The sequence below is a fragment of the Pelodiscus sinensis genome, chromosome 12, assembly GCF_052426305.1.
Source record: "Pelodiscus sinensis isolate ZL-2025 chromosome 12, ASM5242630v1, whole genome shotgun sequence".
Taxonomy (NCBI): domain Eukaryota; kingdom Metazoa; phylum Chordata; order Testudines; family Trionychidae; genus Pelodiscus; species Pelodiscus sinensis.
Window position 1 is genome coordinate 46,891,961 of NC_143063.1, and position 17,673 is coordinate 46,909,633.

The 17,673-nt window shown below is 39.2% G+C and overlaps 1 protein-coding gene across 3 annotated transcripts in view; it reads left to right on the forward strand.

Annotated features, from left to right (window-relative positions):
• Positions 1-17,673, forward strand: part of BANP (BTG3 associated nuclear protein) — a 278,499-nt gene that overhangs the window by 67,758 nt on the left and 193,068 nt on the right. For all 3 annotated transcript variants that reach the window (XR_016350523.1, XM_075939923.2, XM_089781542.1), the window contains 2 exons: positions 4,568-4,690; positions 6,122-6,297. Coding sequence is in view for 2 of the 3 variants with exons in the window: in XM_075939923.2 (XP_075796038.1) it covers positions 4,568-4,690; positions 6,122-6,297 (299 nt within the window). In the remaining variant the exon portion in view is untranslated. The remainder of the gene's footprint in view (positions 1-4,567; positions 4,691-6,121; positions 6,298-17,673) is intronic.

Genomic DNA, 17,673 nt, shown 5'->3' on the forward strand with positions numbered 1-17,673 from the left:
GCCACATCCCCAGCTTTTATTTAGCCCCGCCCCCAAGGGATCTCAGGGAAGTGCCTTCCTGCCCACTTCCCCATTCGGCAGCAGGGTGAGTGGCGAGGCGGCAGCCAGGTTGTGCCCCTACTGGGGCAGCCTCACCATGGCCCCAGTTCCACCTCCAGTGGTTGCTGTGGGGCCTTGCTGGTGGGGCCACGTGGAGAGCAGCTGTCCTTGATGGTGGGTCAAGTGCCCGGGGGAAAGTGGCTGCTCCGGTAGACGCGGCCAAGCACTGGGGAAAAGTGGCTGCCTCAGCCAGCAAGGGCAAGTGTCATGTGATGGGCGGCTGCCCCTGCGATCCCGTTTTCCCTCCCTCTTTGCTTTCATAATACTGAAAAATGTTGAAACTTACATTCACGCATGAATAAATTAAATTGAAGCAAATGTGCGGATTTAAGCTGCTTAGTATGAATCACCATGAATAACTTTTACCCAAACTGGATTACTTAGAAATCATTAACTCTTTATCACCCAGTCAAAGAGAAGCCAAGATTTACCACACAAAGCATTGTTATCTAGCATTATCTTCACATGCAGCTCGTAGAAGTGCAAAGACGCTTCACTAAGGTGTGAATTGATTAGTATTCCAGCTGGAGGAATATTTCTATTCTAGCAAAAATGTTTGGCTCTCTATTCTTATAAAAATAAGGCTTCTTCAAAAATTGGTGAAAACCAGAACTATTCTGTATGTATAGTGTGCACAGACGCAATGTAAAATAACATGTGACCTCTTAAAATCACCATACCAGATATGCAAATAAATTAATTGCCATAATGAATATACAAATATTTCAGTGCTGGTCCACCAACATTTTTTGATTGAGTTTGTTAGTCCCAGATATGAAAAAGGTTGGGATCCACTGTTCTAGACCGTCCTTGACAAGTGTTTGTCTAACCTGCTTTTGAAAATCTCCACTGATGGAGATTCCAGAGCTTCCCTAGGCAATTCCTGTGCTAAACTACCCTTACTGTTAGGAAGTTTTTCCTAATGTCAAACCTAAATTGTTCTTGGCTTCTTTGCCTATCCTCAGAGGTCAAATAAAACAGTATTTCTCCCTCCTCCTTGTAATAACCTTTTACATACTTTAAAACGGTTATCATGTCCCTCCTCAGTCTTTTCCAGACTAAAAAAACCCATTTCCCCCCTACTCCTCTTACCTACTCGTTGGTAGTTCTATAGATATTGTGTAAATATCTTCATGTTCTCCCTGAAAATTCCTCGATTTGAAAGTCCTGTTCTCTTCTAGATTTCACTTTTTTTTTCCTCTTGCAAGTGCAACACTGAACCCTATTTTGAGAATAGTTCTGTATGTAGCTGTTTTGAATGCTGTGGCATTGTGATTTGTTTATTTTAATAAAAAGCCATGGCATCTGGGAGGATGCAACTTGCAGGATTGAGGCATTGGTATGTAACTGTCTCTTTAAAAAGTCATTGTTCTTGCAGAGTGGTAAAATGGCCTAAATTATAAATTTCTTTTTCTCCCAAATAGGTAATTGCTTGGGCTTGAAAACATCAGCCCAGAATAAATTCCATCTGATATAGAGTACAACAGCCTACCTCAGCAACATGCATTACCATGAGTACATCAGCCACTCTGGTGGCTCCCTATAGGACACTGATCTAAATTTAAGATCTTGGTCAAGTTATTTTTGAGGTTCTGAATGGACAGGAACCAGGTTACCTAAGGACTGCCCCATACTCCGGACATGGATTGCCCTCGACAGCTTGGCTCCTCAGGAATGGTAGAATGCATTAAGAATTGTAAACCCTTATTTAGGACCAATAGCAAATTCAATAAGTGTTTATTTCCATCTTCTGTATCTACCACCAGTATTTCCTGGCATTAGATGGGGAGCTGAAAGCAGATGTACCTCCCCACACTGCTAAATTAGCCAAAAGATCAATAAACTTGTGTCTGTGGATTAGTAACCCTGGGTTAAGTGCTTCCAGATAGAGCCTCTTTCTAGCTTTTTTGTTTTGTGGGATTCAATTTCCTCCTCAGAGACACATGTCCCTAGCAATTATGAAGCAAGGTAGCTGTTTAGTTCTGAAAGAATAACATAATACACCCAATTTGGCTGTTACTTGCTTAATCATGGTAACTACATGCTGTCTATATAAGTCACAATATACAACACTTTTTCAACACAACCATGCTTGGTGGCCATAGAAGGAGTATAGTGGCTTAAAATCTGAATCATTGTGATAGCTCCTTACTACTTATATTCTATTTGGCCAAATTCATCTCTGCTGTAAGGTCCCTGATTCATGGGCGTTTACTGGGGATAAATTTGATGTCATGCATAAACGTTGAATAAAACAACTGTGACTTTGCTGTGATATTGCAAAAGAGGTGGGGTAAACAAAAAATGGCAGTGTATTGGCAAAGCAAAACTCACCCCAATAATGAGGAGCCAACATACTATGTGGCTCTTAAATCTACGGTTAATTGCTTATATTAGGGTGTTTCCTCTCCATTTTTAAGTTGGCTTATGTTGATTAAAAATAGGGCTTTCCCACTTTATATCAATTCTGAGTTATAACACTATGGGGTGGTGAGAAGAAAGCCTAAGGACTTCATAAATAGAAGCTTAACTTTTCTGCATTTATCTCTATAGCTATAGTTAATTAGTGTATCCATTAAAAATCAAGTCTTGGTAAGTGAAGCTTTTGAACACGCATTCAACATTTACTGAAAATGAGGGAAGTGATGATAAAAAGAATAATGTCTAAAAGAAAAATAAAATGTCTTGAAAGTCTCAAACTATCCTTAAAAACTTCAAAATATAACTACGTAGTACATATAAAAGTTGGGAGAGGAGGGGAAACAGAGTCAGGAAGCATTGGGAAGGGGTGGATAGAGCAGGGCAACTTCCAGTTGTTAACTCTCATGATATTTAGTGCTGCTGCTGTAATCAACAGATTACATGAGAATATAAGCATTTGTTAGATTAAAAAAAAAATTCGACTTACATAGTCATGCAGAAATGCTTGAAAATGTGACTTGACTGCATCATAAGTACTCAGAACCTAGAAGGCAAATAAAAAGAACTTCAAATGCATTATTTAAATCACTCTCATGATTTTATGCCAGTCTTGTGATCTTTTGAGATCTGACGCATTTTTAATGTTTGGTGTTGGCACGTATAAGACCTAGTACATTCTGTACTTGCTCATAGATCGATAAACCCTCTCCAGAATATGTGAAGTTCACAGGGTTTCAGTTCCAACAGATGGATGTCAATCTATAATGAATCCCATTTGTTGTGGGCTACAGATACAATTATACATTTATTACATACGCATCCCTTGGCACTGGGGCTGGAATGCTGTTCTTTTTAGCTCACAAAATATAGACTTCCATCATAAGAGAAAGAACAACTCCCTTAATTTACTGTTAGTTCTTGTTGTATGTGTCTTATTGTCTGTATAGACCAGTCATGCAAGGGGTGACATCATTTGCACATGGAGACATACAGATACACAAATAAGCATTCAGTATGGTATAGCTGAAATAGTTAGGTGGACTATGGCTATTATCTGATTGCTCACATTATTTCTTTGGTGTGATTCTAGTATACATCAAACTAAAAAAAAAGAATGAATATTAGTGATATTTTTCAGATGTTTATCAATAAAAACAATAGAAAAAGTGTATATAATGATGAGAAATTAGCTAGTCTTCCCTTGTCACCCCAGAAAAGGAAAACATGTATCTGTTTTAAGTGTACCTTTGAATATAATTAAAAGATTTAGTTTTGCACAACAAAACTATACCATACTTTTGAAACATTTTATAATGGTGTGAGAATAATAGGGTGATAATCTCTGAAACCGATTAAAATAAAAAACTGCATGCTATATATTTTTATTTACTTTATTTGTATATTAACCCAAAATTTTACACTGGATATTTTGTTTGTATCATGGAATCCTTGTCAGTTTGTTTTGGACAGTAAGAGTACACAATGTTTAGTCTCAACAGTAACTAAAATTAGAGTCTCTTTCTTTTTCTGTGTTCTGCCCCCATGTCCTAAACAATTAGATTTACTAGAAGATCAGGTTTTTTTTCTTGATGAAGCCCATCTGCTTCATTTTTCAGCAAAATGCTTTTCCCTTCCTTTTCTTTTGAGGGCAATACCCCATATCTTCACCCTTATAGCAATTCTTCAAAGCAGAAATTGGAGGGCTCTTAGGAACTTTTATTTACAAACTTCCTTCTGAGTATCTTGATTTGATAAATTCTTTATTATCCTGGAAGGGGTCGCAGATTGTTAAGTCCAATGAAGCATCATTCTCTGGAAATGGTATGGAATATAATAATGAAAACTGTGTGGAATATAATAATGGTATAAAATATAGTGGATTGCATGCTGTATCACTTGATACACAGTAATGCTGGAGGGGAGAAAGAAACCCAGAAACAGCCTTTCAATTTTAGTGTAAGAGTTTATTAAAATACAAAGACTGTGTTAATGTATTATTAAAAAGGTTTACTTGTTTACATTCTCTATCTCTCTTTCTGTCTTGTAGTGTTGTCCCACAGACGACAGTAATACTGAACAATGATCGTCAGAATTCAATAGTAGCCAAGATGGTTGGGCAGGAAGAGCCGTTGAGCAGAACAACGGATTCTCTGGAAAATATCCTTAGCAAGTTAGTAGTAACAGTTTCAATCCTTCCCCTACACTTCGTTATTCTAACAGGAAAGCCAATAGAGGTCTGTCTACTGTATTTCCAAGTGCAAAATAAGAACATCTTAGGCAACTGAGCAAGTGGTGAAAAGGGCCAGATGGACAGTTCTGCCACAGCAAAGCCCTCTGTCAACAGAACAGCTGTGTCTACACTGGCACCCTTTTCTGTAAAAGGGATGCTAATGAGACACTTCGGAATTGCAAATTCCGCGGGGGATTTAAATATCCCCCGCGGCATTTGTATGAACATGGCTGCTGCTTTTCAAGGAAGGACTTTCAAGTAGAAATAAGGGATCTTCCGGAAAAGGGCTTATTTTCCGCAAGATCCCGTCTAGACTGGCGCTTTTCTCCGGCAAAACCCCGAGTTGGAAAAAAGCGGCAGCCATGTTCATGCAAATGCTGCGGGGGATATTTAAATCCCCCACGGAATTTGCAATTCCGACTGGTCTCATTAGCATCCCTTTTCCGGATGCTAACAGGTATAGCATAGTGCCTCAACCTTAACACGGAGGGAGCATCTTTGAAAGGAATGGGTTTATTCAGTCTCATTGGCCCATTGAGTCCTTGGCACCCATGCTAAGCTTACCAAGAAGGGGCTCATTGGTAGAGCCCTGCACGGATACAAAATTTCCTATTTGTATCTGCAAAAATGAGCCATGGATACCCATGGATATAGAGAGGAAATTTCACAAATTTGCAGGGTTCTAGATACAAAATTTGTATCCATATCTGCAAAAATGAGCTGTGGATATTTAATGTCCTACAGAGAATTATGGTTTGATTCTAGGGATGTTGAAATGGTTAACTGGTTAAATGATAGCGCTTAACCAGTTAGCCATTTTAATTTAGGTCCTGTTGCCTCTCCCTCTGCCCATCCCAGCTGTGGGGTCCCGTCATCTGGCCCATAGGTCCCACTGTGGTTGGGTCTGTCATGGCCCAGTGTAGCTGTCTGCCAGTGGAGTTAACCATCTTTTCTAGTTAACTAGTTAATCAGTAAGCATACTGGTAAGCCTCATGCTTACTGGTATGTTAACTGGTTAACATCCCTATTTGATACTTTCTGAGGAAGAAACAAAAATAGCTTCTTGTGTATTAACAAAAATTAATATCAAAATATTTTGTGAATTTTTTAGTTAATTTTCAGAAATATAATATATATTTCAATATTTGATGTGAAATGCCTGCTGAATGCAAGCCATTTTAGGATTCTGATACGGCAGACTTTTTTAGCTAGATAGCTCTTAATCTGGACAGACGGGCTTTTATAAGAAGACTCATATAATCAGTAAGAAATCAAAGATAATTTTTTTTAACTTGCTAGTAACAGTATGTTACATTATTGGAGTATAGAATCATGCTTTGCCAAAATGTGAAATTTTCTTTTGCTTCTCAGTGCTGTTCCTGGTCGTAGACAGAACACCATTGTGGTGAAAGTTCCAGGGCATGATGATAGCCACAATGAAGATGGAGAGAGTGGGTCTGAGGCCAGTGACTCAGTTTCCAACAGTGGCCAGTTAGGAAACCAAAGTATTGGGAACAATGTTACTCTTATTACACTGAACTCTGAAGGTATGTGATCAAATCCTTAAAGAACTCCAAAAAAATGTTGAAGTTGCCTATAGTATAGTAAGCATCTAATAAGACTGAATAACAAGCCCAAATAATACAGTTTCTTTTAACTTGATGTTTATTTTTCTAGGTGGAAGTGCAGATTAAGTGTATTTGCATTACTTATTGAGTATACCCCAGAGCACAGCCCTTGCAATAACAGATTGTTAGATGAGCAGTGCAAGAACACTTAATTTCATTGTTTTTAAATTTAAAGATTTGTAAAATGGCTACCAAATACTTTTTAAAAATACTTGGAAAACCAGTGGCCCTGTAGCACCTTAGACACTGACAAAAATATATATCTATAGTATCATGAGCTTTCGTGAGCACAACCTACTTCTTCAGGTGACTACCTAATACTTTGTGAGAACTAGGGAAATACTTGCATTCTCTGGGAAGCATCAAAATATACCAGTTAATTGCATCCTATAACTTATTATGCCATTTCACTGATGTTGAATTCTTCTGAAAGTAAACAGTAATTTTGGCAACAATAAATAATTTTTAACAGGAAATTCCTGTAAAAATGTACTGTTTATGGGATAGTCATATTGGCAGTTTCACAGTTTTCTAAAATCTTTACATAACACAAATTCCTGGAAAAAAAAACCCAGTAGAATATAACACTTTGAAATGTGTCTGTTGTAAGTATGTAAGGTATTAAAACAAAAAGTGAATGTTAGCTGCTATATTTTATTCACTCACAAAATGATGAAAATATAAAACAGAGACGTATTTTAGGTGAAAAGTGAACCCCCCCAAGATCATAGTAAATCACAGAGTTTTTTTTATAATTGGTTTGATTCATCATGTCACTAATTTTTAAACACAGGTTTTGTAATTTGAACCACAGACTATAGAGTTTTTTAATCAAGATCATTACATATTAGCTCTTCCTTTATTGCATTCATAAATGAACCATTCCTTTTATTTATTCCATTTATGTTCGTGTTTATATTCATGCACCACTGGGACCTATATTGATACTAAAAAATTTACATAGTGTGGTCTGGGGCAGGCCTGCTGGCTTCCGAGGAGGGGAGGAGCTGCACAGCCCATCTGCTGGCTCCTCCTCGGGGCTGGCCCGGGGCAGCTAGGGCTCTGTGGCACTGTGGCCGGGGCAGCATGGGCTGTGCTTCCGGACACTGGCTGCTCCCTAGGGTGAGGCTGCTTTTTGGAGTTGGGTTGTTTGCTGAACCCCATGGTCATTCGTAAGTATAGGTGTCCCTCCTATCATATGCCTCACTTTCTGTTTGAAGCAAAACAATCTCATTCCAGGCATATCCCATTGTCCTGGCACAACCAAACCCTGACTTTGCTTTATGCAATGATAAGAGGAAGCTGCACACTAAATTTGATGGTCCTAGCTCTTACTGTTCAGGATTAATTTAAAAAACAACAAATGGTCTGATAGCACTTTAAAGACTAACAAAACATGTAGATGGTATCATGAGCTTTCGTGGGCATAGCCCACTTCTTCAGATGACCGGACTTAGTTCTTGAACAAACTTACTCACAGATGGATGGACACACACAGAGAGATATGCACAAATTGGGTACATTTTTCAGAAAATGCTGAGCATTTGCCCTCTGAAAATCAGTTCCCTTTACCAGGTTTCTTCCACTGTACACCAAAAAACGGAGGTTCTCAGAATGACTAATCGCTTTTGGAAATGTTCTCTTCCAACTTCTGACATGCCTCCCGTGACAAAGAAAGTTGTTTATGTTGGGTATTGGGGGAAAGACAGGAAATCCAAATTTTCAAGTACCCACATTACACAATAGGCTGGTTGAGGATAGTAATGGCATTGCCGTATGAGAAATCAGGCTCTGCCGCAGTGAGGTTTGGAACGCTTCATTTGTGCTGTTGCTGATGTTTTTGACAGTCCATTTATTTATGTATATGAAGAAATTGAGTTTCACTCTTCTGGTATCTAAGTCAAATTCTTCTGTCAGATACATATAGGCATGTCTTATTGGCCCCCATTGTGAGGACATTTGTTCATACTTGAGGGATAAAATCATGTGGAGTTAGTCCCAAGCTGTCTGCTTCCTTAGGGTCAAGGAATATCTGGAAGGACGAATGCCAAGTTGTCTGCACTTAATATTCAGCCAGAGGCACTCTTTGAGTTACTGGATATGTTGGATGTACTTGAGTTTTACTGTCCATGTTCTGGATTCCTATGTTCTGTTCCTAGCTGGAAGAAGCCATTTTGAAGGAGGCTCAGACAGATAAGATGAGGTTTGTATTAGGGATGTCAGAGTTTAACCGGTTAACCTTACTGGTTAAACTCTCGGCTGCTGCTGGGAGTCCACGGGTTCAGCAGCCGCCAGGAGCCTGACAGCCCACGGAACATTTAACTGTGTAACCAACTGAAATTCAGTCGGTTACATGGGTTTGTGTGTGTGGGGGGGGAGGAGCTTTTTTTTTCTTCTTTAAAATTTTTACATCCCTAGTTTTATATTGGTTATCTGGAGGAAGCAACTGGATGATGAGGCACTGATGGCATTTGTTCCTCCGATTGCTGCTCTGTTGCTTGTTTTCACAATGTGAGCTTCTTGTTACATCACTAACTACTGCTAGATTTGGTAAGAGCAGCAGCCAGGAGCACTTTTTCCATTTACCAATGTCTAGGAGAGTTGTGATGGTTCATGTGGTCCCTTAGAGCTCTCAGACATACCTTTGTCACTCTGAGATTAGACATCAGACAGTTTCAAAGAAAAAACAGTTTCTTGTCATTTCAACCAGACTGGGCATTGTCTCAACAACCTCACTACATGTATCTTACTTCAAAGAGACTTTAACACCAGACTACAAAGGGAAACCTCAGAACTGTCATTCATGCTTAAACTTGATACTTTATGAATGGGCCTTAACAAAGATGCTAACTACCTTGCCCATTACAAAGATAGCTTTCCCAATTATCACCCCCAATATCATTATCTCATAGACACTAACCTCCCCCCCCCCCCACACACTCCTCCCTCTGTTCTAAAATCTGATTTGTCAATTTTATGTGTGTGCACTTTTTTTTATTGTATCCCTTTAGTATATGTGGTCATGCTAATTTTCTTCCACAATTTGATCTGAGGAAGTGGGTCCGGACCACGAAAGCTCATCACCTAATAAACCATCTCGTTAGTCTTTAAAGTGCTGCATAGTACTGTCTTTTGTTTCAGCAAGACCAGACTAACACAGCTACGTCTCTATTGCTATTCTGCGATTAGATTAATGCAATAGGCTGAACATGAAACTACATCTTCAATTCATCCAGAAACTAAAACTGGTATAGAATTGGGCCGTTTATTTGCTCTAAGCAGTATACGTTACAGTGAGCATTTTACACCATGCACCATGATGTATGTTGGCTGCTATTTGATTTCTGGGTGGAGTTTAAGGTCCTGGTTTTGACATGGAAAGCTCTGAATAGTATAGGATCTGCCAACCAGTCTCCTCTGTGCCCTATTTGTGGTTTGCAAAGGTATTAAGTTTGGAGCTCCTTCAGTATAAAAAATGGAGCTGCAAACTGGGTGTTCTCCAGGAGCCTTCCTTTGAGTATATCTCAGTGGAGCTCGGAGGGCTCAAGTTAGACTGCTAAAATTAGCTGTGTGGGTGTTGAGGTACCAGCTAAGGCTTTTGAGGTAGACACCTGATGTCAGATGCAGAGAGATTGGTCTACAATGGCTAGCCTAAACTTCTGTTGGTGGTGCTGTGCTCACTCAGCTGTTAACATGTTACCACAAGCCCTGGTAAGACAGGTCTTTGGGAGCCCTGCTCATTCCTGCAGTGTTAGACATACGCCTCTTCCATCTACTTTTGTCTGAGTCTGTTGACCAGTAGAGTGTGCTGAAAACTTTGTATTTTTCCTGGCTTCCAGAGAGCAGGAAGGATAATGAGTAAGGGGATTTCTTGCTCTTATTTTTCTTGTAGTTCATTAGATTGTGGTAGGTACAATTGATTGAACAATAAATTCTAACATTTGTATTTCTATATATTGTCAAGGGCTCCTAGAGAATGTGCTAACCTTTCTTTATTTTTAAAACTGAAATTGAATAAGTAATATAAATGTTTATTTTTAAAGATTAATCTCACATTTATTTGTGTGTTTTCCCCTGACAATGGCATTTGCAAAAGTCCAGGGTAAATCTGTCTAGTTTCTGAGATGAGAGTTTTGACATGTGCAAGTGCAATGCTGTCAGGACAATTTGTGACATTGTAATGCATATATTTAGATATTTAATAATTTCCCCCCCTAAACTTTTTGAAGTAGCACTAAAATAACTGCACTTTCAGGGAAGAGAGACACTCTGCAATTTAAATTTCAATAATCTCATGCTTTACTGAAATTATGCTAATGTGACAAGTGTTCAGGTTTTCAGAATGGATTTAATTTTGCTGCGTTTAGAGTTTTTTCCTGCAAGGGAATCTGTCTACTGAAAACATCCACTCAATGTGCAATAGCAGTCAAAAAAGCAAACAGAATGTTGGGAATCATTTAAAAAGGGATATAGAATAAGACAGAGAATATCGTATGTCCTCTGTATAAATCCATGGTACGCCCACAACTTAAATACTGTGTGTAGATGTGGCTGTCTCATCTCAAAAAAGATATCTTGGAAAAAGTTAAGAAAAGGGCAACAAAGTGATTAGGTGTTTGGAACAGCTGCCATATGAAGAGAGGTTAAAAAGACTGGGATTTTTCATTTTAGAAAAGAAGAGACTAAGGGGGGTGATATGATGGAGGTCTATAACACTATGGTATGGAGAAAGTGAATAAGGAAAAGCTATCTACTTGTTCCCATAACATAAGAACTAGGGGGTCACCAACTGAAATTAATAGGTAGCAGGTTTAAAACAAACAAAAGGAAGTTTTTCTTTATGCAGCACATGGTCAACCTGTGGAACTCCTTGCCAGGGGATGTTGTGAAGACCAGGACATTAACAGGGTTCAAAAAAGAACTAGATAAGTTCATGGAGGGTAGGTCAATCAATGCTTATTAGTTAGGATGGGCAGGAATGGTATCCCTTGCCCCTGTTTGTTGATGGGTGATGGGAGGTATCACTTGATGATTACCTGTTCTGTTCATTCCCTCAGGGGCACCTGACACTGACCACTGTCAGAAGACAGGATGCTGGGCTAGATGGACTTTGCTCTGATGCAGTATGGCCGTTTTATGTACAGGGCGGGGGCGGGGCTGATGATGCTCGGCACCTTCCAAAAAACAGTCCCTTAAACCTGTGCTCCTTTGGAGTGGCAGTATTTATTTTTTGGAACTACCCCATTTTTATCTGCAAAATACAGGTCAAATGGTTTATTTGTTAAAATTCCGTATAGCTCTGTGTCAGTTGTTTGTTGCGGGAACGAAGTTGCTAATACTATAAAAATATTTGTAGTTATCTGCCCTCTTTTACATGCTTGTTTAGCATAGGTTTGCACAGAGACAGATGTTGGCCTTTTATGTGATTGTTGAATATGTAAATGTGGGAGAAACGGCTAATCCATTAATGTGTCACAGCTGATTTACTTTGGACCTTTCGTAGAATCATCCATTAAAAATCTCTGAGATTTATGAACGCTTTGAGAAATGGATTAGCAATTCCCCCCCTTGCCCCTCCTTCACTCAAAGCTTAGAGAAAGCTTTGCTCAGCTGTGGAAAATACTAAGGAAACGAGTTTACAATAAATCACAGAAATTAAATTAATAAGAAAAATTCAGCAGAATGATAGGTCTGCCTTGCAGATTTATTTTCTTTACTGATTAAAGCAAAAAGTTGCAGTTTACTCTTTTCTTCGGCAAAAAGTAGAATTTTGAATGGCTAACGTTCCGAGAAATTTTGAATGGTCATAAAAATGTGAATTATTTCCTGAGATGCCAAAATGGCACAGAACAAGTAAACCTATATAGTGAAAACAAAAATGATCTAGTCCTGTCTACTTTACAGAAATAACCATGTTTAAATAGGTTTGTGACAGAAACCATAATATTTCAAAGGATAGTTCTAATCCTATAAAAAGAGATCCAGGTAGACTGGCCCTTTTGGACCTGCACAGATATCAAGCTCTGTTATTGCTAATTTTAGATATCTTTGCAGGAATGGCACTCATATGACAACATTTTATGTGTACACTGACAAGTAATAAGTCATGTTATAGCCATGTTGAAGATCCATGTTTTAGCTCTTTTAGATTACTAGACTAAAACATGGTTTTCCAATATGATTGTAACATGCTTTTTCTCCTGTCCACTAACACAAGAATAAGCCATGTTAAACATAGTTTGGCCACAATTGACTTTGAATATGATAATTTATGTTGTGACAGTGCAGATAAGGCTAAAATTATGTCAAGACATACCATGGTAATCCTATCTGGGGGATGTTACTATGTCTCATTCCTTGTAGCTTGTGATGATTTATAAACTAACCTGGATATTCCTGAAGTATCTAGTGACTCAGCACTATGGACCTAATGCAATAAGGTGCTGAACACCTCTTCAGAGGCAAAGGGATTTAGCATCTTGAAAAATCAGGTTCATGGTGTTGGATAAACACTCAGGGTATGTCTACACTAGTTCATTAGTTCGAGCTAGGTAGGGTAATGAGGGCAAGCGCAGTTGCATGTTCCTGGGCGCCGCCATTTTAAATGCCCCTTAGTCCGAACTCCGTGCCCGCGGCTACACGTGGCACCGAGTAGGTAGTTCGAATTAAAGAGCCTAATTCGAACTACCGTTACTCCTCGTGGAATGAGGAGTAATGGTAGTTCAAATTAGGATCTTTAATTCGAACTACCTACTCCTTGCCACGGGCACGGAGTTCGGACTAAGGGGCATTTAAAAATGGCGGCGCCCAGGAACATGCAAATGAGTCCCGGGATATTTAAATCCCGGGCTTCATTTGCAACTCCGCTTGCCCTCATTACCCTACCTAGCTCAAACTAATGAACTAGTGTAGACGTACCCACATTTAGGTGTTTGCAGTTTACAATGGCTATTTTTCCCTATCTGATCATTTTTCTCAGTTTTAGCAACACAGTTTGTCTCATATCTGAAAAACCAATTATTACTAGAGTGCACTGAATTAAACTTCCAGATTAAAACAAGCTCCAAGTCACGGGAATTTGTGGCTTGGTTTTATTTATAGTTATTGAAATAGTTCTGTATGTACATGAAAAAATATTCTTTGTTTCTTAATAAAAGTCTACTTTAAAAAAATCTCATAAAAATCTAAGGTATTTATCCATATTATGAATTCAAATGATTGCCTGCAGAATTTCAGGTTTAAAAAATTTAATAGTAATTTTGATAAACAAAAAGCATCTGAAAGTGATACACTTTTAATTTTTATTTGTCAAATTTCATCCTCAAATGGACAATTAACACACCCTTTAAAATGGGACTCAGAGTGGAAATACTGACATCTTAACTTAGTGAAATACAAATGGGACTATAGTAATAAAACTGGTGCATATGAAGTCATCATGCAGTATTGAAGATAAATCTCAACAACATGTGTTTTTTGGAGAATGGTATCGGTCAAGAAATTCCCAGTGTGAGTCCGCATTAAAGCGGCTGAAAGGCTTATTTTACATAATAACCATTACTTTCTCATGTTCTTATATTAATTCCATATTTTTGGCATAGAAAATAGCAGGTGCATCCTTAATCAGTCCACTAAGAAATAACATTCTTTATACTAAGCTCATATTTTCACCCCTCAGATATTAATAAGACTGTCAGCAAAGATTCTTATTGTCATTTTGAGTGTAGGCTTAATAAAGAGTGTCTCTTGTACAGCATATAACATCTTAGTTGCAGCCTGAATTTACCTCTTTGGAATCACTGAAGCATAGTATGGGCACTGCTTGTGTGAACAGTAGTACAAGGACATGGCAAAGCATTTTTGATTAAAAATCAAGTATCTGAGTATGGGGGTTCAAGTAATGTTGATGCAAGCTGGAAACTTATGTTCCACTGACTGTCTGCTTTGAAGAGACCACCTCTTCCAAAAATAGTATTGTAAAATGCCACTGGTTTGCCCAAGTGATTAGATATCCGTTGGGAATCAATTTAAACATGATGCTTTGCTTTGGGCCTTCTGTTGCCAGAGTTCTGGATTCCTTTCTTTGATTCCTAAATGAAAATGAGTTTGTGCTCATCTTAGTTCACATGAGAAAATCTCCTATTCACTTTGGCATCACTAGCAGTCTTATATTAGAAGGGCTTTAGATAGGAGTAGCAACCATTACAGTGTAGTTTGAACCTCTTAAATCCAGGACACTCTGGTCTGGCAACATCAGACCATGGATGTTGCTGGTCAGAGAGCCCTGGCGCCCAGGAATGTGAACCAGTCAGGGAGTCCAGCGGAGGGGAGCCCCCCACCATCAGACCTGTGAGCCCCATCCCCATAGTGCCCTAGCCAGGCAGGGCAGCAGCTGGACCAGCGAGTCCTGTCCCTGCTGAGCCCTGTCCTGGCATGGCAGCAGCAGAGCCCTGTCCCCGGGGAGCCCCAGCCAGGTGGGGAAGCAGTGGGATCAACAAGCCCCATCTCCGTGGAGCCCTGTCCTAGCACGGCAGCCATGGAGTCCCGTCCTAGGGAAGCTCTGATGAGGCATGGCAGCAGCGGGGCCGCTAGTAGCCTAGTCCCTGGGAAGCTTTAGCTGGGCGGGGCAGCTGCGGAGCCCTGTCCCAGAGAAGCCTTAGCCAGGCAGGACAGAAGTGGGGCTGTGGTGGCTGGGGAGCTCCATCCCTGGAGACCCCCAGCTGGCTGGCGACAGTGTGCTGAGCCCAAGCCCTGTAGCATCAGGGATGGAGCCCAGTGGCAGTGAGGCTGGAGCGGAGCCAGACAGAGGGAGGGGCAGGAGGCTAGTGGCAGAGGACCTCCCCGGTTCCAGCAATTTCCCTCATTCAGGTCAGGTCCTGAGTGTGCTGGACCAGTGAGGTCCAACCTGTACTGATCAGGATTAGGCTCACACTTTTTATTTATACAGTTGAAAGAGAGAGATACTTGAATTCTAAATGAGTGTGTCCCACACAATGGTTTAATACAGTTTAACTAACCCACCTTAAATTCTCATCTTTCATTCATTTGAATTAATTTTACTGTGTGTCCCTGTGTAGACAAGCCCTATTATACCAGCAGTAAAACCAAGAAACTAAAGTTACTCAAATTTTAAAACATTGATTACATGTATCTATAAGAAGCAAAATAAATAATATCAACAATTACTCCATTGGAATAAATGCCATGAATACCAAAAACCATGTGATTGAAAGCAGCCTGTATTTTTTTTATAATGTCTTCCGAAATTAAATATTTTAATATATGTTTTTATACTCCAGGGGGAGCTCTGTGTCAAGTGAACTCAAATAAAGGTTTTTGTTTATCTCTAGTTTAATTTACAGACTGAAGAAAAAAAGGTTTCATAATGTTTGAATATGTGTACCATTGATATATACCTGAAATGTGAACTGAAATATAAACTCTTTCTGTATGGAATTTTCTTATTTTTTATATAATGTAAAATGGTACATACATTTTAATGAAAGTCTCACTCTGGTTAAAATAGATTGAAGTCTTTCTAGGTAATATAGGTTAAAACGTTCTTGAAATACTGAAGTGACTTTATTCTAAATCTAATTTTCAAAACAGAGTCAGGCACTTAAGGGCTTACCTTTCATTGACAGTTAATGGGGCTAAGGATTCTGAATGCTTAAAAGTCACTTTTGAGAAAGGAATGTAGACTCCTAAAATCGATTGTATGCTTTTTGAAAATCAAAGAATCACAGAATACTAGAACTGGAAGGGACCTCAAGAGGTCATCAAGGCCAGTCCCCTGCCCTCACGGCAGGACTAAGCACTGTCTAGATCATTCCTGATAGACATCTATCCAACCTGTACTTAAATATCTCCAGTGATGGAGATTCCACAACCTCCCAAGGCAATGTATTCCAGTGTTTAACCACTCTGACCGTTAGGAAGTTTTTCCTAATGTCCAACCCAAACCTCCCTGGCTGCAGTTTAAGCCCATTGCTTCTTGTCCTATCATCAGAGGTCAAGGAGAACAATTTTTCTCCTTCCTTCTTGTAACACCCTTTTAGATACTTGAAAACTGCTATAATTTCCCCTCTCAGGGTACGTCTAGACTACATGGCTCCGTCGACGGAGCCATATAAAATAGTTTACCCGGCATAGCGAAAGAAGGCATACCGGAGTGGTCGACAAAGGTTTCCCTTGTCGACCGCGCCATTTCTAGACTGCCGCGTTGTGCCGGATCAGCTGATCGTCGGCACAGAGCGGCAGCCATTTTTATTTTAATGAAGCGGGGATTATTTAAATCCCCCCTTCTTTGACTATGCCGGGTAAACTAGTTTACATGGCTCCGTCGATGGAGCCGTATAGTCTAGACGTACCCTCAGTCTGCTCTTTTCTAAACTAAACAAGCTTAGTTCTTTCAGTCTTCCCTCATAGCTCACGTTTTCTAGATCTTTAATAATTTTTGTTGCTCTTCCCTGGACCTTCTCCAATTTCTCCACATCTTTCTTTCTACACATATTGTTACCCATAGATTAAAATCTTTTAACCCATAGATTAAAAGGAGTGTGTTAAACACTCTTTAGGTCCATAACAGAGTTTGGTGTTAGCCTTTCATTATTGAATATGTGCTCAGGGTGGCACAGAGCAATATTTGGAGGAGTCATTGGATGATGAACACAGGTCTGATAAACTTTAGAAAGTAAAAATTGACTAACCTGTTGACTCTGCTGTGACTGTTTGATTTACATTACAGTTATGATGAGAAAAATGAACTGTTTGTCTCTTGGTATATGCATTTTTACTCCTCAAGGTCATATATATGAAGATTATATTTTGTGGTGGAAGCAAATCTATGGAGTGTCCATCTGCACAGTGAAGTATTTTTTTCATGAGGGAGAAGGTGATAGGTTGAATATTTGTCAAATGTAGCAATAATCCTATAAATCAATTTTTCCCCTCTGAAGTATGGCTTTTAGAGATTTGATGAGTTACCCGAATGTTTCCATGTGCACACTGTTCCCATATGCTTCAGAAGTCTTTTGGATAATAGTCATTCTCTGAATATATAGATATTTTCGTTTCAGTACAAATGCTTACTTAAAAACATTCTTATGAGTTATAGCATGACAAGTATTAAACAAAACATTTTGCCACACCAGCATTTATCAATTTGAATAAAGACTGATCTTCTTAAAAGTTTTGGTGGCTGAAAACAGAGTTAACATTCATAAAAAACAACTTTGTTTTTGCCACTTTCTCATCAGGCACTGTACATTTTTCTTACTCTAGAGAAAATCTGAC